Below are 23,592 nucleotides of genomic sequence, written 5' to 3'. Positions count from 1 at the left end.
ATAAACAATGTTTGAGTATCTCTATGCTCAGGAACAGATTCCAGTAGAGAGCCGAAGTCATTCGAACCTATGGGCAGAATTTTACGTCCCGCAGGCTTGTGTGCGCCCGACCCGATCGGGCGTAAAATAGCGTGCGATGGTGTCGGGTGAGTGTCCTGACATCATCGTGCACTCGCGCAATATTTTGGTCGACATGCTCGCACGAGAGTCAGCAGTGCGCCCGCCGACAATTAAGAGGCCTATTAAGGCCAGTAAAGTTTCAATCAGCGGTGATTTTCCACTGCCCGTCTGGTGGGCGGGCAAATTGGCCAAGGCGGCCTTCGGATTTTTGAGGAAACCTCATCCAAGAACAGGATTTTTCTGCATTTTTACCTCCTTATTTCTTGGTTTTAAATTCTTCAGCTCCCTGAGGCAGCTCTCTGCCTTCAGGGGGCTGTCAGTGCGCGCTCTGCCATGCCTGCACTAACATCAGCGCTCGCCCTCCTCCCACCCCCACCCTGGCAGCGCTAAGCCTTTCAGTGCGCCTTTCATGCTGGCTGGCTGCTAATTGGCCAGCTAGCGTGAAATCGCGGTCAGGGGCTGCCCGTGGGTGGCGGGCCGTTTCCCAGTTGCTCCCGGGCCTGCCCACCACGCCCGCCGATGGCCTGAAAATCCTGCCCTATGAGTTCATTCTTTAGACAATTCCATGAAGCAACGTCCATGGAGTCAATTTACCCGTCCAGCAGAAACCAGGTCAATTCATATTAAAAAACAGTATCCTCTTATAGCAGCTTACTTAAACTCTCAGATCCTGACCATTTCCAACATTAGCCTGAAGGGTTTTGCTGGCACACAGGCACCAGCTGTGCAGGAACACAAAAGTTCCCATGCAAGCCGTTGAACAAACTGTTTCCTTTATGATACCACACAAAAAAATTAAAGAGCTCACGTGCTTAAATTTACCGCACACTGCAAAAATGATTAGACGGTACGTCGGGTGGGGACCTCATAAATTTATGAAAATCGAAAAGCAATGACATTATTTCCCCCCAAGGCTGAGGGAGAAAAAAAATCACTGCGGCTTTCTGACTGGCAGGTCTGCAGGTACGCGAGACCACTGAGATAAGTCGGAAATGTTTCTTTGAGGGACCAAGAAGAGGTGGGGAACGTCGCAAAATTTAACCTGCCAAACAGAACCACAAAAGTCAAAAAGACTCTTAAGATTGATTCCCTCGTTTTTTAATCAGTCCCAGAGCTGGCAATGGAGAGTACTGCAGCTAGTGGCAGCATCCCTGAGCTAGGGAGATGAAAATCAGCTGGGTTCCCATTCCTGGTTTACATCTAGTGACCCGTCCTGGAAATGCAGATATTAAGCAAGACAAGGGTTTGCTTTGATTTGTGATTTCCCTTTCCTGCCGACAAACACAATCAAATAGCTTCACCTATGACTATTGGGAAGGCATACTGGAGGGCATACATCTTCATCTTGAGGAGAAGAGGGAAGAAAATGGGGCAGGATAAATATTTAAAGGGAAGAGATATCTAGAAACGTCAAGCTTCTGTTCAACATACGATTACTGGTCATCCCCAAATGAAACCTTAAACAAGTTTGTATTATTGGCAACTTCTCAAGAAGTTGCACCAGTCAATGAACAGCAAACTTCATTTCACTTGTCAGAAAGAAGATATTCAATAAATGACAATTTGTAATAATTAAGTATTTGAGGTAACACTACTGGTGTGATATATTGTACTCAGAATTATGTACTGTACAGTGTCTCAAATCCAGCTGTTCAAAAACCATGGTTGTCAGAAAACCAGACATTTTTAGAATGTGCCGTGCATCAATTGTAATTGAGCAAAATTTAAAAAAAACTTACCTGGAAAATTCGGCTAGGCGCTGCATTGGCGCCGCACTAGTTGTCCCCTACTCTGCATGCATGCCGGTCTATTCCTGCACTCTGAGCGACCCTTGACCCCACCTGACCCAGCTTGACCCAAACCGTCCATGGCCCAATCTGCCAAACCCGGCAAGATCTGAAAGCAGGCACGGCCTCAGTTCCGAGCTGCCAGGTTTGAGACATTGTAACTGTAACATGTAAAGAATTCTGCTACCGTCAGTTAGGTAGGTTTTGTTAGCTATAGGGCAATGTTGAGCACAATGATATTTATGGGTAGTTAATTTATTGGTGCCAAGCGGGTTTTATTGCTGACAAATTCATTTTTCAATCTTGGTTTTAATCTATTTCTGTGGTTCTCTTGAAGCACTGCATTGATATTGAAATGCAGCGAGGGAGAAATCACCTGTATGTCCATTCAAACATTCCTCGGAGTATTATGTTTGAGGAATTCTTTTATAGTAGCTAACAAAAGTCCAGAAAGATGAAGGACAAAAGTCAGTTGCTTGGGAATACCTCCAAGATGCTGCTTTAAATTTAAGGTACAAAGTTAAAAATAGTTCAGTTGATGGGTGCATTGTATTGCATTAACGGACATTTTCCCGTCCTCTGCTCTGTGATCATCAGGCACTGAATTCACACAATACTTCTAACAATGGTGACGTTTATACGTCTTTGTTTCCATGTTACTAAATAATATTAGCACAGCATATCATTAGTGTCTGATGCCATCCTATCCACTGCTAAATATTGCCCGTTTCTTATCTTACTCAATTTAAATACGGCTCCTAGGCAATAGATCGAATCCATGAACTCAGGGATACAAAGAACACAGCCACTTCTTGGGTAAAATTGCAGAGCATGTCTCATCATATTACACTGTGCAAATACCAAAAAATTACTCACTTGTGACAGTCACAGTTGTCAGTTACTGTGTTTAATAGGCCAAGAATTCCTCAAGGAATACGATAGTTTCTGAGAATCGCAACTGCAGCTTGCATTTCCGAAACTGCAGCCTTCTCAACCCATCTTTGACATTTTTGCTGGCAGGGAGGTGAGGGGGGAGGTTTCTGATGCTTCTTTAAATTTAAAGGGTATCTATATTATTTAAGAGCTTTCTTGTGCTTTCAAACCTTATTGATTTTATTAGTTTTTGTGTGTGTGTGTATGTATGTATATGTGTGTGTGTATATGTGTGTGTGTGTATATGTGTGTGTGTATGTGTATGTGTATGTGCACGTGTGTGTGTGGTTGCACCACTTAATTTATTATTTTCACAGTGCTGTATTGATTTGTTCCTTTCTGGATATAAGACATCAATGGACATTAGTGCATTGGAACACGGGCCATGTCTGGGATTGGTACGAGAGGCTGACACTTACACGGTTACCTGGTGACCTTTGACATGCCTACATTGACACATGCTAAGAAGAGACAAGATGTCTCATTAATGAAGGGATATCATTGGAGGGATAATGATGATGAGCTACTGCTGCACAACTTCTGGTTGTAAATCACAGAGGAAAACAGGCAAAAGCAGATCATCGATCTACTCTCCCGACATAGATAAAGTATTTTTTTTTATTGACTTGCTAACATGTTGTTGTTTCAAAAGAGTGTTATCTGATAATGTCTTATAATTTTATTTGTTCAATGACACTGACACATGTACTTTTGGGCTGTTTGAGATTTGTAACCGTTTGGAGCAAGGAGGAACAGATAGTGGTTAGTTATACAGCCCTTGATAGGCATGACTGCACAGATATTAGGTCATGGGCATTCAAATGCCAGTTAAGTGTATTTTTTACCAATTTTCCCCTATTTGTAACAACTTTCTTGAATAAACTGGGGGAACCTCTTTTTTGGACTGCTGATTGCTACAGTGCATTAGTCACGTATACATGTGTACCAGCGGGAGGCCCTAGCCATTTAGAGGATCTGGCCTATCTGTGGGCCTTGCACTGTAGATCAATGGCTCCAGTCTAGCATATTATCGGGTCTGCAAATAGGTCCTGTGAGAGGGTGGCAAAAATGGAGTAGGGTGAGTTTGGGCCAGCAGCAATCTGCAGTATTGTTGTGCAGCCAAGAAGGGCATTCCTGCTGCACGTAAATATAGGCTGGAAACCTTCCTGGCTGTTTTTTTAAGGGATCCTTTTAAGGTGCGCTAGTTAGGTCACCGGGCCCTGAAAACTGTATTCGGAGTCCTAACTAATATGTCAAAGGACATTGATTTGCATAGGCCTACCACATGAAACAGGTGGGCACACCAAACAGACAAAGGAAATCCCCTTTAAAAATAGCAACTAAATCTACCAACCCAATTTTGAGGCCACACTAATGCAGATTTTCCCAAGTTAAACCTGAGGAACCCCGCAATCAGCCAACCCCCCCTTAATCAACCTGATCATGATTGGTCTTCCCCCCACCGATGCCTTTGATCCCCCCCCCCACCGATGCCTTTGATCCCCCAACAACAAGGTCTCCGACCTCCCCTCTCGCCTTTCTCTCAGGCCTCCGATTCCTCCCTACCCAACACCCATAATCAAGACCTCTGATCTCCTCGTTCCAAGACCACAGCATCAGCAGTTACCCTGGGATCATTCACTGACTGTTTCTCTGTCTAACTGAAGCCTGACCGGCGTTCTGGTGTTGAACCGATCGGCATTACACTCCTACTTACATATGTATGTGCAGGAGTCTTGACTTTCTGATCCGCTCGCTTCTGGTGGGTCAGTTAGGTAAAATTCCAGGCCTATGAGGCCACCTTGTTACTTTGACCTTGGTTGACCTGAGTTAACTAGCACAAATGAGGAACCAGGCCTCGTACCTTTTGATTTGCACAGCTGCACATTGCACAGTCCTTACCAAACTGAGCCAGATGGCTGCATATTTAAGTTCCTCGGTCGTCCAGATGGGGAATTCAGACAGATGCCACCTTCTTGAAAAAAAATCCTGCAAATTTATTTTGATTACTACAAAAACTCTCAAAATAATGCTAAATCATCACAGTATGTGACAAAAAAGGAAGTCTGTCAAATTGTTTTTCATGATGATAATAATAATCAGTGCTGGAGCTGCAGCAGGGGGCCTAATTGTTGCCTACGAGTTTGCTGGGCAGGAAGTTTGGAAAATTGACTGGTTCCTAAACTAAAACCTCTGCAGGTTGCGTCTGTGGTGGAGAGGGGGGATGGGGAGAGAAGAAGAAGAATCTGGTGACGGCGGGGACTGTGAATCTGGTGACTATGGCAGCGGGACACAATTTCTTTGGAGGATTCGGGGGTGCAATTTTGCTTCCTCCTGGGCTCAATTAAAGAAAAATCCAAAATTCCCTGGGCCTTTTTCTTTGCGTGGTCTCCAGTGGAGCGTAGGGTAGGCTCTCAGCACTTAGTACTAAAAGGCAGATGGAGCACGTCACATGTTCCACCTACTTGCACCCAAGATTGCAGCGAGCATCCTGCAGCTAGAGAATGGTGCTGATTTTCGTATGTAAGCAGCCTTACGCCTGTTTCAGGCACGTGGGCTGCTTGCCTATTTACAGGCCCGACTAAATATGGCGTATCAGGTCGGTAAATGACATTACCGGTTGTAGGAGAAAAGTTAATATTTGCAAATTTTGGTAGAATTATCATCATCGCTAGTTTTCCTCTTGTTATTGTCACAACAACACCTTTTATTTATATAGCATCTTTAACATAGTGAAACATCCCAAGAAGGCTCTTAGGAGCAATATAAATATGACATCAAGCCACCTAAGGAGGTATTAGGTCAGGTGACCAAAAGCTCGGTTAAAGAGATAGGTTTCAAGGAGTTTCTTTAAGGGGGAAAGCGAGGTAGAGATGTGGAGAGTAGGGAGAGTATTGCTGAGCTTAGGGCTCAGTACAAACGGCAATGGTGGAGCAATTAAAATCGGGGATGCTTAAGGGGCTAGAACTTTAAAATCAAGATGTTGCTTGACTGCGGGCCAATGTAGGTCAGCGAGCACAGGGGTGACATACGAACGGGACTTTATGCAAATTAGGGTACGGACAGCAGAGTTTTGGATCAACTCATGTTTATGGGGCATAGAAAGTGGGAGGGAGGCCAGCCAGGAGTGTGCTGAAATAGTCGAGTCTAAAAGTAACAAAGGCATGGATAAGGTTTTAAGCAGCAGTTGAGCTGAGGCAGAGATGAAGTCAGGTGATGCCATGGAGGTGGAACTAGGTGGTCTTACTGATGACGTGAATATGGGGCCAGAAGCTCATCTCAGTTGTGAGCAGTCTGCTTCAGCCTCAAACCGTTGCCAGGAGAGGCATGGAGTCAATAGCTATAGGGAATGGAGTTTGGAGCGGAGGCCGAAAACAATGGCTTCAGTCTTTCCAATATTTAATCAATCTAATAATTTTATGAAAGTGGAACAGTCAAGAGGGGTGTTGGTGAAGCAGAGCTGAGTGTCATCATGGTATGTGAAAACTAACGGTGTGCTTTCGAATGTGACCGAATGATGTCGATGAGAAATAGGAGGGTGTGCGAGGATAGATCCTTGAGGGAGAAAAACTATTGCAAACAATACTCTTTTCACTCATTTCCACTTACACAGCTGCCTTTGTGTCAGACAAAAATTTACTAAATGTAAATTATTTAAAACATAATCTTATGTGAATTTTGATGCTTATTCCTTCAGAATGGAACACTCTTCCTTAATGCTGCATTAATTGTTTCAAGGAAAGATATAACCTGGTTGGAAGAAGAATATGATTTCCTCTGCTCATCCCAACAAGGTGCTTCAGTCCCAGATATCAGTGTTACATTTCATTCACGTGCCAAACATTCTTCCACTAGTTTACTGCCAATTTGTATTAAATTAGACAGACACTTCCTTTTCTAACTGTTAAGTGGCACATATAAGGGACTGCTTTGATACAATATGAACTTGCTTGAGTTAGTAGATAATAGTCACTCTCCTGCAGGAGTCACAGAATGGTGATCTTGGATGGGAAAACCAGGTAATTCTTCTCTTGTCTAACCTGAGGGAAAGCAGGGGAATTGCAGATCTCTTATGACCACCCTGGCAAAATTGAGCTAACTCAGCAGCAATCAAGGGTCAAAGCTGAGAGCTTCTAACTGTGGGTTCTTGCAATGGCGCACTTCTAATTTGACATTCTGCTCGCCAAGTGAGTGACTGCAGCAAAGGTGCTGGTTATTCTCTTTTACCATTGATGCTTAATTTACCTCGACAGATTGGTGGCTTTCCCGACCATTTCCCATCAGCCTTGCATGCCCGGTGTTCTGATCCTCCTGCAAGGTAGAATCCTGGCTGGCAGGTGTAAATTAAGGTATAACCCAAGGTTGGCAGTTCAATCGCTCTCACGTCCACATTGGCAGGTGTTTCTGGCTGTCTGCAGCTGTGAGCTTGAAGGAAAATAAACACAAGAACTCAGACAATGAAGCAAATAAAAATCACATATATAAATAAATTAATATAAAAGATCAAGAATTTGACAATTGTTTCCCAGGAACTAGCCAGTTGAGTGGCTCAGACTCACCAAATAACAGAGAACGAATTTACCAGTTGCCAGCTGACGGGTTAAGAGTAAGATACACAAGATTTAGGGAAAGAGTTTCTGCGGTCCTCCCGCTCATCCGCAGTAACCTTGGTGAAATAGCCGTGGAGACCTCGTGGAAAACAGTATAAATTGTTTGCGCCATTTCTCTGGGATTTTTGCAGAAGCTATGGTGTACAAATGGGTGGAAATGCCCATAGAAATTCATCCCGGCTCTGATAGGGAGTTGTTCATACCAGATAAGAATTTACTCCTATTTGGCCACACAGTTTATTTGAACCTGACCATGAAGAGTACATTTAACAATGTAATAAAATTCAATGAGATTACTAATTCAGCAAAAACTTATGCAGGAAACCGACCAGTATGGAACCATTGGGTAAGAGCTGTGGTGACAATATCATTTATGGCAATGATTTTTAAAAAATATTTTTGCCATAAGCAGCTCGTGACTCATCCAGCTGCTTGATACAGTTAGGTCATGAAATCAAATACAATGGAGGGATTTTTTTTTTGCCCATCACGTGATGCATGTTCTCATCAGCCAACCAAATTACAATCCTTTCCGGTTTATAATAGACATATATACCTGGGGACCTTTTCTTGGTACTGCCTGAAAACTCATGAATATATATTGGTCCTGATGCCTTTAATGGTGATTAACAAATGTGGTCAATGTTTCCACTAGGGAATCCTAATAACTTGAGCTTAGCTGCTATCCATATCCTCAGTTCCTAATGCAGTGCACAGCTGGCTGACGATGCCACTTGAGAGTAACACTGTGGCGTTCTACAGTGCTTTCCCTGCCAGGGTTTGACAGGAATGCAGCTACTTCACACATAAGGGGTTGCTTATTCTGTTCTTACATGTGTTGCTGGGGAGGGTGCTGCAATGAAAGATAAAAGTGATGACTTCACCTTCCTGTCACACACTGTTTAGCCCACAGGATGTCACAGAGGACATGGGATACTATGGTGCTTTCCTCATTCTGACCAGCAACACTTATTTAGTCACTCCGTGACAGAAAACTAGGCAATCTGATGCCTGGCGGGAACTAAATTTAATTTTCTGGCTTGGTTGATTTCCCGAATCAGGGTAACTGCTGAGGAGAAAATTGGAAAAGGAGTCTTCAATGGGCCACTGAGGTAGCTGACTAAAAAAGCAATAGTAGTGGTAGGTTTTCCAATCCAATTTCTCAACTGTAGAAATTGCATTTCCCAGGGAAGAAATCTATGAGGAGTTGGGGGATGGGAAGAATTTACTCACCTTCTCTAGGACATTTAGAAATGGGCAATATAACCTTGCTAGCGACAACCAAATCCCATAAACAAACTTGAAAAACCATCTGAGCATGTCCTCATCATCAGAATGCTTCTTCTAAATATATAATTTGAAACTAAGTTAAAAACAGTAAATACCAGAATTCCATGGCAGACCAGTCATAACTGAAGCAGAAACACAGCTTGACAGTTTGGGTTTGACATTTGACCTGTCTTGAGACCCTTCCTTTTTTTATGCTGACTGACTTGCTGATTATTGCCAACATTTTCTGTTTCACTTTCTGTTTTATTTTCCCTCTCTTATAACTAAATGATTGCAACAGATACCACATTTTCTAATGAGGATGCATGAATCAAGTGCTTTGTTGAAATTATTTAAACTCTAATCATGTATTTACAACAAAACACACAATGATTTATTACACGCCAATGTTAAGAATGTCATGCATTTATCTGCTCCTGATTTGAAGTAAACTTTGCATAACCAAAGTGATTCTTTGACTATTTTTGTGAAACATTGTCAAGGCTCATGATCTTTTATGTTACTTAACAAAAACATTAACTTTTTTCTTTTTTTACATTATTTCACGGGATGTGGGCATCGCTGGCTAGATCAGCATTTATCGCCCATTCCCAATTGCCCTTGAGAAGGTGGTGACGAGCCACCTTCTTGAACCGCTGCAACCATGTGGTGTAGGTACACCTACAGTGCTGTTAGGAAATTTTGACCCAGCGATAGTGAAGGAACTGTGATATACTTTCAAGTCAGAATGATGTGTGGCTAAGAGGGGAACTTTCAAGTGGTGGTGTTCCCATACATCTACTGCCCTTGTCCTTTGAAGTGGTAGAGGTCGCAGGTTTGGAAGGTGTTGTTGAAGGAGCCTTGGTGAGTTGCTGTAGTGCACCTTGTAGATGGTACACACTGTTGCTACTGTGGGTCGGTGATGGAGGGAGTGAATGTTTAAGGTGGTGGATGGGATGCCAACCAAGTGGATTGCTTTGTCCAGGATGGTGTCAAGCTTGTGGAGTGTTGTTGGAGCTGCACTCATCTAGGCAAGTGAAAAGTATTCCATCACACTCCTGACTTGAGCCTTGTAGATGGACAGGCTATGGGGAGTCAGGAGGTGAGTTCCTTGCTGCAGAATTCACAGCCTCTAGTAACTGAGGCCAGGCAGTGTGCTATCATGTACAATCCTTGCTTGTGTCTGTCACGAAACTATCATATTTTTCATAATATTATTGTGGGGTATTGTAAAGTGGACTTATGTTTCTGTGTTTGTGGATGGTTCTGTCTGTGTGGCTGACTTAATTAAATTAGAGATGTATAGACTGCAAGGTTGAAATTATCAAGAGTTAGGTGTAAAAAGGGCAATTGAAATGCTAATGGATGACCATCATGAGCACAGTCAGAGTGAGGAAAACAGCAGATAGGGTGTGAATGAAATTTGCATTTTAATATAAGTGGAAAGGTGTTTGGTTTTCAAGGAGACATTAGGATGTTTACAACTAACAAGATAAAAGAGGCAGGTTATTACATTGATTTTTCTCAAAAGTGCTGATCACAATGACAACATAAAAGATTTTTATATTATGGGAAAAGTAAATTCCAAAGACATGGGGAAACAATGGGATTTACAGATTAAAGAGGAAAAACATATTTAAAGAAGGATGGAAGGCTGTGTGGGTGTGGCCGTGTAAGATCTGAAAGATACACCCGTGTGAAACCGACTTGGGGAAAAGCCTCTAGCCACTTTTCAGAAGTCTGCTGTTCCAGTAACCAAAGTAGTGTTAAAAGCTTTGGAGTTCCACTATTGAGCGGGTGCTTGTGGTAACCTTGCTGGATTGTCTATATAAATTTAAAATCCATTTTGGACTGTTTCCTTAAAGGGGGTATGTAGTTGGGAGTCTGGTTAACTAGGAATTTTGGGAATTGTTACAATATTAAGTAATTATAATTGTAATTTTGTGTATGTGTTTTATTTTTTTCTTTTGTTAATAAATGTTTCAATTTAATTTTTAAATTCTGTAAAAGTGTTAGTGGATTCATTACTCCTGAATTCAGTGCACAAATCTTCTCATAATAAATACAAATTGCAAAACTGTTGTGATACATTGGCCAAGTTTCCCTTGTGGATTTGGTCAGCCTAGCAAATACCACATGCTGTATCATAACAATATCTCTTTAATTTAAAAAAAAAGATCTGCAGCAGGAATTGTAGGTCGGCATGCAGGTGGGATCGGCAGGTCCGGCCAGGGAACGGACTGCTGCCCACAATCGGCCCCCGACCGCGATTTCACACTGGCTGGCCAATTAATGGCCAGCTAGTGTGAAACACGTGCTAAAATACTCAGCACTGCTGGGGTGGGGGTGGGAGGAAGGCAGGCGCTGACGTAAGCATGCGTGCAGGGGAGCGTGGAGTGAAAGCTCCCTGAAGGCAGAGAGCTGCCTCAAGAAGCTGAAGAATTTAAAAGCAATCAATGAAGATTTTAAAATCCAGAAAAAGATGTCCACACATCAGAATCAGTCACCTGAACGTACACATGATGAAAATTCTGTCATACATTTTTAAAAATTTAATAACGGAAACCTCATCCTGCCCTTGGATGAGGTTTCATCAAAAATGCAAAATCCGCCTGGCAGATTCGCCCATCCGCCAGCTGTAAGGTTGAACAGACCATGAAAAAAATCGGGGATAACTGGAACTTTAATGAGTTTAATTGCCTTAATTGTCACCGGGCGCGCTTCTGACTTTTGCACGTGCCTGCTGACTGAAATATCGCGCAAGTGCAGGATCATGCACTATTTTACTCTCGAGTGAGTCGGGCGTGCGACCACACGATGAGCTAAAAATTCTGCCCATGGATGTTCATCTCCACAATGTATAGCACGTCATGTGTTTTTCCACTCTTTGAATCAATGAGATTGTCAAATTTAATGCTGATTGCACAAGAAAAAGGACATAAAGTTATGGGCACAGAGGAACCTTAAAGACATTTACAGTCTTTATATACGACTTACAGTCATAGCTCACTGAGAACTATACAAGGGACAAAACGTATGGTCAAGACCACAAATTATATAAATACTTATCACATGCCTTGGGCCATGCATGTAGCAGGGAAAAATACATTTTTCAATAGGATAATGTTTTGGGAACTGACAAATGTAGCTTGCAGGCAGGAAGAATTTATTTGAGGGTGATGCTTTGATTTTATATGGCTGGTGTGAGCTGGTACTCGAGGTGGGAACCTTCTATCACCATACAGTTGATGGGGTGGTCCGCAGCTCTGGGTCCATCCGCCTTTCTTCCACCACACTTGTGAGCCACAGAGATATCTCCAACAGATTTTTCATGCTTTGCTCCCCCTCTGCTATTCTGCTGTAATCATTTACACCTTCTCTTTATTTGTCTTATCAGCTCCTTCCACTTAGCACCATCATCCCTCTGTTGTTACATCAATCCTGCCCTCCATTCTGTAACACACCCTCTTTTTCATTCTGTCCCTGCTCTCTTTCCTAGTTCTGCATTTGCTTAAAATGTAATCTATCTCGAACATCTTCACATTCTGGTGAAAGTTGCAGTTGCTGCCTGACCTGTTGAGTGAGCATTTTTGCTTTCTGTTTTAATGTCTTAATGTTGTGTTGTGTGAATCTTGTGCGAAGAATAACACAATAACAACTGCTGCACTCAGACTGAAGCACAGTTAGGCAACTGGTAACAATGGCCTTAGATACGCAGGAATGATTCCTCTACCATTCCCGTGAGGTGCGATGATTATCTTAAGGAAATGTGGTTCGAGTATCTGTTATTATATTCTTTCCGAAGAGCAAAACCATACTCTGGGTTTGTTTTATGACTTTGTGTTCTAAGTAGGGAGCCTTGTTCACCAGCAGATCAGAAATTTATGCTTGTGGTTTTTTGATCAATTCATGGGGCAGAAATTTTCGCTCGTCAGGAGCGCACGTGCCCGACCTGCTCGAGTGTGAAACGATGCACGTTGATGTCGGCCGAGCATGCTGATGTCATGTTGCGCGATAGTTCGATCGGCGGGCGCGCGCCGGAGCCGGCAGCACACCCGCCAACAATTAAAAGGCCTGTTAAGGCCATTAAAAAAATCAATTAAATTTAAAGTTTTGCTAATGGAACAGTTGGCGGGCAGGCAAAAACGCCAAGCAGCTTTTGCATTTTTTTTGGAAACCTCATCCACAGGCGGGAAGAGGTTTCCAAAAGCAAATAAAAATAAAATAAAAACTTTAATTAGTCATTAATAATATGTCCCTGCTCATATGACAGAGTCACATGAGGGGTCATGTTTCATTACATTTTTATTTTTTTCATATCTCTTCATCTCTCTGAGGCAGCTCTGTGCCTCAGGGAGATTATGAAGTGCTCACTCACTCGCACGGGTGAAGTTCGTGCTCGGCCCACTCGCCCTCTTCCCCCCCCCCCACCACCAGCCACACAGGCAGCGCTGAATATTGCTGCTCGCGTTTCATACTGGACGGGCCCTAATTGGCCCACCAGCATGAAATCGCGGTCCGGTGCCGATCGCGGGCAGCGGTCGGCTTCCTGACCGCCCACACCAAGGGCAAAATTCTGCCCATAGTTGTTAAATTATGATTGCATTTCCATTCTATGCCACAGGTATGTATGAAGCCACGCACCAAATCAACAGTTGGACAATTACCCTTTAGAAATCTATTAATACTTCTCTACCATCAGAATTAAGTTTGCAGTTCTTTTAATACACTTACACAGTGCTTTGTATTAAAGGACGCTTCTAAATATATTTATAATTTCCGTTCTCCAACATACCAGCGTTTCAATGCTGAATGAACAGCCAAACTTCTTTTCATCACTGCCTATGTTTCACATGGTAAGAACTGATTACAACCGGCAACAGGCTGAAAAAATTGAAAAACGTTCTTGCCAGCAGGAAAGAATAGTTACCGCTGTATCCTTAGCTTTTGCCTGCTGACAGCAAGTGCCTACGGTCTGCCTGCTAGGAAGTACCATACCATATGGTGAAGACAGTCTACCACATCTCAGTTGTACTTACAACAAAGACAAGTAATTCGTCAAACACCTTGTTAAATATGGACAAGGACAGGATGGAACAAAAGAATTAGATGGAGGAATACTCTATACATGCAGAGAGAAAACTGTTGCAGATATCAATATTGGGCCCAGAAAACTTACGAATGCATTCAGGATGTACACCACTCCAAGTCAAATTGGCAAGGCAGGAACGTGTTGTGGAGCCTTGAATATGGTACCCTTTTCGGCATTTGAAAAATACAGTGCTTCCAACCTGTGAAAAAAACACCAAGGTCTTCAGTATAGAAAGGAAATAATTGGAAGGTATGATTAGCAGAATACTTGATTCAGTAGTTTTTACCTCATAACCTTGGGAACTGTTCTGCATTCCAAAATGAGGGGTGCCTGGATCTGTACATAGAGTGTGCGTTGGATCTTTTTATAAAGTATGGAAACATTGAAAGGGAAAAAAAAAAATTAACAATTCTGGCTATACTACAAAGAGTTTTGTTTTAAACAACTTACAAATTAGCAGTTTTAATAATTTATGTTCACTTTGGTTTTCCTACGTTGAATACCTTAAAGCCTTGAAATTGCATCAGGCAATATTAGCATATACACAGAACACGATGATAATAAATTCCTTTGCGGACTATTTATTTTAAACGTATTAAAACTGCTATTAATCAGTAGACAATGAAATTGGATATGAACATTTTAATATTCACATAACTTAATTTCAAGGCCCAATCTCTTAAAAGGTTTGATCACTGGACTGTAACATAGCCACGTTATTTATGAGATATTTTCACTACTTTTCTGTTAGTACTAATAGTAAGTGTTTGCTGTCAAAATGAAAACTCTACATCAGTGGAATGATTTTCCCAGTTCTCCACTTCCCATGTTTTAAATTGACTGGAGTTAAAGCCATAAAATTAAAGCCATTACAGATAATACACGCAAAACAGAAGACAATGATAAACAGGAATAGACAGGTGTAAAAAAATACAAATTAAGTGTAATAGTCCTTCTACATTCCCTGTAAAACCTATCTTAATTTAAAACTCAGAAAAACATCATAAATGTACCATGGTGACATTTCCATTTCTATTGCTAGGATTAAACTAAGGATCATTAGCTGGCAAAATGCATGAGGTGACCATACCAATACAAGATGGCTGAACTCCATTCCAGAATCCATTAGCCTGGCAAGATCTTCTCGAGGATCCAACTAACAGAAATGGAGGTCGACAGTGGAAATATACTTCAGATTTGTAGGTGAAACTTCTTCCTTCAATTCGACCCTCCACTGGAGTCCCTGGGTCTCCACAGAAAACAGCTACAGACAAGGAAAGTGCCAAAGTGGAGTTAATATATTGTGGAGCACCTGAGCACAGTGTTCAAAAGCCTTTGCAGGTTTCAAAATCTATCACATAACTTTACCAGGGTAGATTACTTCTGCCACCCTATAGTTTCTCTCCTTTCCTCCTCTCTTGAATCCTTGATCCATGTTGGGATATAGTTTCATTGTTGCCATCCATTTACCACTGCTTGAGACAAGTGGCTCTTTTCTTTTAATGTCCAAGCTGAGATAGTAAGTGTCAATATTCAATTTAGAAGTGTAAGAGACCATTGCTAAACCTGACCCTATCCTTGCCTGTCCTTTGCACATGCTTATTTTCACAGCACATGTCCTTGGATAGGGTTCAGGAAGGGGAACTGGGACTGATTTGACCATTTTTGGATGAGTTATGCTGTGGCTAATTGTAGCGTCCTTAATGCTACCCTGGGTTGAGATCATTACAGTCTTAGGATTGAACCTGGAGCCCTTGTATTCTGCACGGTTCAGCACTCTACTCTGCCCTGAACTTATCAATGAAGCCACTGGAATGTTTCAAAGCGGCTTTTCTGTAGTTAAGTTAGACATTTGCAAGTATAATAAAGGATTTAGACAAAATCAATGTCCTCAGAAGAAAGATGGCTATGTTTGGATGCACTGTTATAAAATCTGCATTCTTCAATTCAGAGTGCTTTGGAGTGATAGGATATAGGATTGTAATAAAGGTTTACCACACAGCAAGTTCCCTTTCTTGCCTGTGTCATAAGTGAAGAACACCAAGGGCAGAATTTTACGGCCCCATTTCGGTGGGGATGGGGTCGTAAAATGCGGTGAACCATTATAAACCCCACTGACTTCAGCAGGAACGTAAAATCCCGCCGCCGTAAAATTCTGCCCCAAGAGTAGGAGAGCAGCTTCAACACAGGGAGGGTAAGAAAAACAGTGCTTGAGCTACACCTCCCAACTCCCTGGTGAGACAGTGATATTGACAAAGATTTGGCAGAATATTGCCCAATTTTCAGCTGAGGTGTGATATACACTGCACGAAGGTCTAAAGAAGGTGATAAAATAAAAATATATAACTTTAATATAGGGAGGAATACGTCACTGAAATTGGTGAATGGCTACACAGATGGCTTATCAGCTATTCAGCCCTCAATTTGTGTATTTAATTTTGCTGTTAACATTAAAGAGCAAGTGAATAAAACAAAACTTTTCACAAACAGTGAATTTCAAAGAACAATGGTTAGAAAGGATGGTGATGATATTAAAGACTGGATAATAAAAATTGATGCTATGTTATAAAATTATAAAATTATTTGTGTCATGGCAATTAATTCATTACCTAAGTGCTATATAAATTCAAGTTGTTCCTTTTGTTTTCCGTGGGCAGACAGGTAAAGTTAGAGGACAATCACTTCCAGCTGCTGCTGTGCACCTCTTAAGTATCCACGTTAGAAAAGCACTGACAAAAATGTTGGAACATGTGACACCCTCTTGGAGTAGCATGGTGTATGGCAAAATATTAGAGTCTCACTTTGGAAAACACAAAAAGTGCTAACATAAATTCTAGGAATTGTCTGTAATTATTTGAAATCATAACATCATGCAGTCCATTGAGTGAAAATTATACATTCAAAGCATAACTTACCTGTCAGGCTGAGGTTAAAATGTCATACCTCAACATTTTACCATGCAAAATATTCATATCTGTTCAAAAGAGCTTAATAGGTGAATTTCCTAATGGAATAATACCTGCTGTCTCATAAACAAAGAGTTCAGAAACACTGTCAGTCTAAGTCTGGCAATATACGGGCTAAACCCCAGACGAGCAAAACCAGGTGATATCTCCAGCGCCAAGCTGTTAATTTAGGCCTCAGTTTGTCCACAAGGCCTACACAGAGATTGACAGGATTAATTTCATGTTTGACATTGCCTCAGCATCCCTCACAATTATATATACCATTCAATTTAATAAATATAGAACCAATTCCTTGGGCTAAACTTGAAATTGCAATGCCAATTCAGTATTTTAAGTACAAACATGATGAAAAAATTGCAATTCGGGCAAAGACACATTACGTAGCTGACTGGGTCTTCTTTGTTCTTCAAAAGGAAGCAACTTCAATACAACTCCAAAACAAATTCAAATGATAACTTGGGAGAATATCATGTGATCAATTTTCATTCAAGACATTTGAGCACGATGATGTTACCTAGTTAATCCCAAGATACTTCGATATAAAGGCATATGATTTTCATTGGACACAGCGTCAGGAAGATATAATAATGTCTACAATGTTATTGGAAATTATTTAAAAATAGAGTTTAGTGGTGTCTCTGTCTACGCGTGTGTGTCTTAATTGAATTAAAGTCAGCTGGTAATTAGATAAACATAGAGAAATAAAAGGTGAGGTGTAAAGGGGGCAATTTGCATTTTTAAATAGACCATTCTAAAGACCGGGTGAAATATTACATCTAACCAGGTGAAGCTCAGAAACAACGTGTCATATTTTTTTCAAAGCTTACTAGTAAAGTGGTATTATGAAAGGGTTTATTGTTAGATTTAAAGTAAAAAAAAACCTAGGGCAGAATTTAGCTCTTCTCGGGCGGGCTAGGCGGGGGCGGGCGGGCGGGAAGCCGACCGCCGCCTGCGATCGGGGCTGGATCGCGATTTCACATTGGCGGGCCAATTAAAGCTCAGTGCTGCCTGTGCGGCGGGGGGAGGGTTGCGAGCGCAAACATTGCGCATGCGTGCGAGTGCATGCGTGGAAATCTCCCTGAGGCACGGAGCTGCCTCAGGGAGATGAAGAGTTTTCAGAAAAATAAATAAAGGCTCGTGAAATGTTATAAAACATGTCCCCTCATGTGTCTCTGTCTCATGAGCAGGGACATGTTATTAATTAAAATTTAAAATTTTTATTTTATTTTTATTTGCTTTAGGAAACCTCAATCTGCCTGTGGATGAGGTTTCCTAAAAAGTGCAAAGATCGCTTGGCCTTTTCGCCTGCCTGCCAGCCATAAGGTTGGACAGGCAGCAAAAAATGCAAGTTAGTTAAGACTTTAATGGCCTTAAAAGGCCTTTTAATTGTTGGTGGGCGCGCTGCCAATTCCCGCACATGCCTGCTGACTGAAATATCATGTGACTACGTATTGACGTTGGGACGCTCGCCCAACGTTAACATGCGTCATTTTGCACTCAAGCAGGTCGGGCCCGCTGAGGTAAAAATTTAGCCCCTAGTGACAATGAGAATTTGCATTCAAAGAGGAAAATATGTAAAAAGGAGGGATTCTAAGATCTAAAGCCTTCAGCCTGTAAGCCTCAAGTCTGTCTGCAAGGACCCAGAGCTGAAAGAAACTAATTTTGAATGCGACTGTCCAGGGTGTGCTTTGCCAGGGGTCTGTTTAAATCTATGGGCAGAATTTTCCCAAAATTGCACTAAGTGTGGTAGCAGGCGGGTAAAATGGAGTCCTGCCTGTCGACAAAAATGGCGGTTTTCATGCCGTATTGTCCTGAGCCCACCTCATTATTAATTCACACTCGCGAAACACGCCATTTCCACGGCAAGCGGGCTCTCATTCGCCAGCCCACCATCGCCCCGCTGTTGCATCACGCTGGCCACCACCTTTAGAAGTTCAGCAAAGCGCTTATCGCCGCCAGCTCACCACTGCTGCCCGGGTGACATGGCCAGCAAAAGAAAAAAGACTGCAGCCCCTTGCTTCAACGACGGGTCCCTCGAGCAATGCTGGATGCCCGGCAGGGTGTGCTCTACCCCTGTCTGGCCGGAGGACAGGCAGCAAAGTCACCAAACCAGCTTGGCTATGGTGGTGAGCACAAAAGCGCTTCAGGGGAGGACAGCCACTCTGTGCCGCAAAAGGACGAATGATCTCCTCCATTCCACCAGGTAAGTCACTATTTTCATTATCTCAACTCTCACACTCACAAACTCATCACACATCCACAGGGCCCTCACTCATTGCCAGTTCAAGGGACATTACCATTCAGTCTTTCACACACGCCTTCATCTTCCTCATCCCGTCCATGGGACCACTCACTACCCACAGAGGCCAGGCATACTTATCATCTGGCCTGGCAGGCATCCTGATATACTCTCCCCATCTCTATCCATGCAGGACAAACTGGCTCACAACAGGAGGGAAAGGTCACAGGCAGGTGGAGGGATGCCGGAGATTAAAGTTCTGACAAAATTTGAAAACAGAGCCATCTAGCTGGCCGGCAATGACCGGGATCGGTCCTGTGCTGATGGTGAGATCGGTGCTGCTCTCCCAAGTGAGGATCCAGCAGTGCAATATCCATCAGACAACCATGCTGTGAATGATGACAGGTCACTGCCATGCACTAATTATCTCCCCTTGCTTTCGCAGGTACATCTGCCAAATAGCTGACAGAGTCCATGACCCAAGGCCCCCAATCAAGCCCCGAAGAAACCTCTGAAGAGGAATCTGGAGGCACCCTCCCTGAAAACCCACACCCTCCACCAGCGTGGAGACACACACCTCGGTGGGACCTAGCTTTAGAGTAGCGCCTGGATCATAATCTGGTGAGCACATCGCACTTAATGATCCACAGCAGGCGGTGGCAGGGACTTCCCAGGTCCCTGGCACTTGGAGGACTGCTGGAGGCCAGAAATTTGCTGAGTCTGAGTCAGATGCTGAGCCTCTGGAATCGGTCATGTCACAGTTGCTGGAGCTGCAAAGGCAAGCTCGGGAACATCAGGAAGGGATGTTCGCTGCACTCCTCAGATTGCAAGGAACGATGGAAGAGTCTGTCCATCTTCAGGCTGAGGTGATAGCGTCGGCATTGCAACGCACCGAGGTCAACACTGACAGGATGGTGGTTGCCATGGAGATCTTGGTCCAGGACGTCACTCCTGCGCAGGCTCAACTCAATCGCTGATGCCATATTTGGCCTCCAACAGTGTGTACGTGAGAGGGGTGCTGGGCAGCTTGATCTCACTCCAGCTTCCACTTCTCCTCAAGGAGTCAGCCAGGAGCCCTTGGACACCCAAAGGGAGGAGGATCAGCAGATGCAGACTCCGGGGCCATCCACCCAGGTGACTCTGGGAGTGACCAGCCCACCTGAATCCCATCTTCCTGTGACCTCCGCAGCTTCAGCTCCACAGGCCAAGGAGGCCGCGACTGCCACACAGCAGGACCCCAAAAGAAGGCCAGGGCCCTCCAAGTCTCAGCCCTCCAGAGGACTCCTGCCAAAGTCATCACAGACAGGGCATCGCAGTCAGCAGGCTGCCTCCGCCTCTGCTGTGGATGTCCAGGGAGCACCAAGGCAGGGTTGGGAAGTTAGGTAAAAGTATTTGCACAGCCTGGGCACGGGTGTTGATCACTTGTGCATACTGTTCACTATTGTTAATAAACTCCTAAAAATGTCTCCCTGCCTGTGGCTCCTTGTTCTGATGAGCAGTGTTCTTGTCGCTCAGATGTGAAACCTTTCTGCACAAGGTAAAAGGCAGGTGTCTCAGTCTGGGGCCTCTTCCCTGTGCCCCGTGCAGCCTTCAGACCACAGTGATGGCCCAGCCTCTCACTCCCTGGAAACATTACTGATGCCCGTACCTCGGCGGTACTGGTCATCGCTTCCAGAATGTAGTGGGCAGGTGCCACAGAGTTCTCTCATACTCTCTGTGTGCTCTCAGCGCCTTTAAGGTGAGGCTGGTCCTCATCACACCAGCATCTGCAACCAGTGATACTGTGGACCAGCTCCTGAAGGGTTGAGGTGCTGAAGGCGGACACAGCATCAGATGCGTCTAAAGTTTCATGGTTGCGTCTTTGAGATGGCCCTGATCATGGAGCGCAAGCGAGCTGCCCTCGCCAGACAGGAGTCAGACTTTCACAGAGGCTATGTGAAGATCTATGGAGTGTCCTCACTGCATGTTGTCATCATCCTCCTGCGATCGAGCGACTATTAGGGCCTCCACTGCCTCTCCATGACAGGAGCATTCTCACAGAGGGTACTGGCGCTGAGATAAGCCAGACTGGAGTTGTTCACAACTGCGATGTGAGGATCTATGGGGATGCCTCACTGCATGTCGTCATCATCCTCCACAACTCTTACTGCTATGAGGGCCTTTTGAGTGCGCCTGCCTCATCTAGCCAGCGTGAGAACCTAATCCCTATCATCGTCACCCCCTCTTCTCACCCTCATCCCCGTCGGCGTCCTCCTCATCAGAGGAGGCCTCCAGCTCCTCCAACTCCTCCTCAGCCAGCTCCTTTCACTGTTGCAGTGCCAGGTTGTAAAGGGCGCAGCAGGCGATGATGATGCGTGACGCCCTCTGCGGACTGTGTCGCAGGGCTCCACCAGACCAATCCAGACACTGGAATCGCATCTTCAGCATCCCAATGGTTTGCTCCGCCAAGTTGTGAGTTGCAGCATGAGCCTCATTATAGCGTCACTTTGCTGCAGTCTGAGACCGCCGCATTGGTGTCATCAGCCACGTCCTCTGCGGGGAGCCCTTGTCCCCAAGGAGCCAACCCTGTAGCCGGAAGGTTGCAGGGATCTGTGAGCAACTCAGGATGTAGGTGTCGTGCACACTCCATGGAAACAGTGCGCACACCTGCAGGATGCGTTTCTGGTGGTTGCATACCAGCTGAGTGGAAGTCCTTGTGGTTGATGAAGTCCACCGAGTGTAGCAACGAAGACCTCAGCGCCACATGAGTGCAGTCAATCTCACCCTGCACCTGTGGGAATCCCGAGATCAGGGCGAATCCAATCACTCCTGCATCCTGGCTGTCCCGGTCCCGGGCGAAATGCACAAAGTTGTGTGCCATGGAGAAGATGGCATCCGTGACCTCGTGGATGCATTTGTGGGTGGCGGATTGTGAGATCCCACAGAGGTCACCTGTGGAGCCCTGAAAGGAGCCACTGACATAGAAATTGAGCACCGCGGTCACTTTCACAGCCACTGGCAGTGGATGCCCTCCATGCCCCCTTGGCGCCAAGTCCTGCAGTAAGTGGCAGATATGAGCCACCAGGTCCCTAGACGCAGTCATCGGCGACACTGGTTCTCAATGCACGAATGGCAGTCAGTGTCTATAGACCCTGGGTGTCGCTAGGCACCAACCAGCCACGGCTCGCTGTCGCTCCTGGGCAGTGTGTGCGTGAGCCCCAGCTGCCCCTTCTTCATGAGGTTGTTGCTCAGGTTCCTGCCTTTGTGCAGCCAGGAGCCTCAGTCGCTCTCTCAGTCTTCTACGTTCTCTGTAGGCCATCAGGCATACAGCTAGGTCACCAGGATCCATGATCCTGATGCGATCCTCCTGCAGCATGAAAGAGAGTGAGAGAGGCATGGTTATCATGGCTGTACTTAGCACCTTATCTGGCCCTGTGTGACCGCCCCTTAACGCTTCCCGGATAGTGTTGGTCAGCTCTCGGATGGCCAGAGATGAGTGCACTGCATGGACTGCACTGTCAACCTGTGACATGGGGGATACTGGTCTAAACTGGGATTCTGAGATTACAAGGGGCTGTGAGCATCTCCAGCAGTGACTGCTACATAGCCAGCATTGGCGAGGAGATTGTACAATGTGTGCAGTTCAACTGCTCCGCAGTCCAATAAAGTGGTGGCGGACTTGAAGTCTATGCTGGGGGGGAAGGCATAAGGTATGGAGGGCTTGATGGCCCTTTGGTGCCTCCGTGTTGCTTGCATGGGCGGGCAGGGTAGGAGCCCTACCCCAATCAAGTCCCAGTTGCAGAGGCCTGGTCAGTTTATACAGGTGTCCCTAATGCGTGACCACTTCCCTCACTTATCCTGCCCCCCACCTCGATTGCCTGTGCGCGGGATGCAGCACCAGGGCAGCACTTGACCACCCCGCCACCCCCCCGCCGCCCCTCACTGACAACAGTCACCTACAAGGCTGGCCAGCACTTGCCCCCAGGCACCCAACCCCTCAGCAGTCACCTCTGAGGCTGGCTAGCATTTGCCCCCAGACACACCTCCTTCACAACCCCTTAGCAATCGCCTCTGAGGCTGGCTAGCACTTGCCCCCGGACATCACCCACCCTCCACAGCAGTCGCCTCCAGGACCAGGTATCAGTTGTCCCTCCCGGCACCCGAGGCTTATAAACAAAAGGCGAGCTGTGGAGAAGGCTGCTTCTCACTCACCTCAGTTTCCCCAAAGTGAAGGCTGCCAACTACATGTCGCCTGTGTGCTGTTGTGAAACGCGTCGGCATGTTTTCCCGCCGAAGTGGACGGACGATATGGCGGGGTTCCAAGAGCCTGGCGGGATGGCCTTTTAATTATATACTAATGTACTACAATTAGTTCCCCGCCGACCAATGGTGGGAAACGCAGCTTGCCATCGGCAGGCTGAGTGGACGATCGCGATCTGCTTTCACGTTGCCGTGAAGCAGGTTGCACCATATTTTCCGCGCATGCCACCTATCACGCCCACCACCAGCGAGCTCGAAAAATTCCACCCTCTGTGTTTTACTGTTGACTTACCAGGGGTCTAAGTGAGAGTCAGATTAATTTGGAGATTTTTGTAGC

General features: G+C 44.8%; 1 protein-coding gene across 1 annotated transcript in view; it reads right to left on the bottom strand.

The window, feature by feature from the left end:
- Nucleotides 1-23,592, bottom strand: part of LOC144680673 (CUB and sushi domain-containing protein 1-like) — a 2,611,816-nt gene that overhangs the window by 24,348 nt on the left and 2,563,876 nt on the right. Inside the window, exons 61-64 of the mRNA XM_078541910.1 lie at nt 14,902-15,075; nt 14,098-14,171; nt 13,899-14,010; nt 7,086-7,265 (exon numbers count right to left, since the gene is read on the bottom strand). Coding sequence (XP_078398036.1) covers nt 7,086-7,265; nt 13,899-14,010; nt 14,098-14,171; nt 14,902-15,075 — 540 coding nt within the window. The remainder of the gene's footprint in view (nt 1-7,085; nt 7,266-13,898; nt 14,011-14,097; nt 14,172-14,901; nt 15,076-23,592) is intronic.

Source organism: Cetorhinus maximus, chromosome 5, assembly GCF_964194155.1.
Source record: "Cetorhinus maximus chromosome 5, sCetMax3.hap1.1, whole genome shotgun sequence".
In the NCBI taxonomy this organism is placed as follows: domain Eukaryota; kingdom Metazoa; phylum Chordata; class Chondrichthyes; order Lamniformes; family Cetorhinidae; genus Cetorhinus; species Cetorhinus maximus.
The sequence above is the reverse complement of the archived record's forward strand: the minus strand, read 5'-3'. Positions and strand labels throughout refer to the sequence as shown.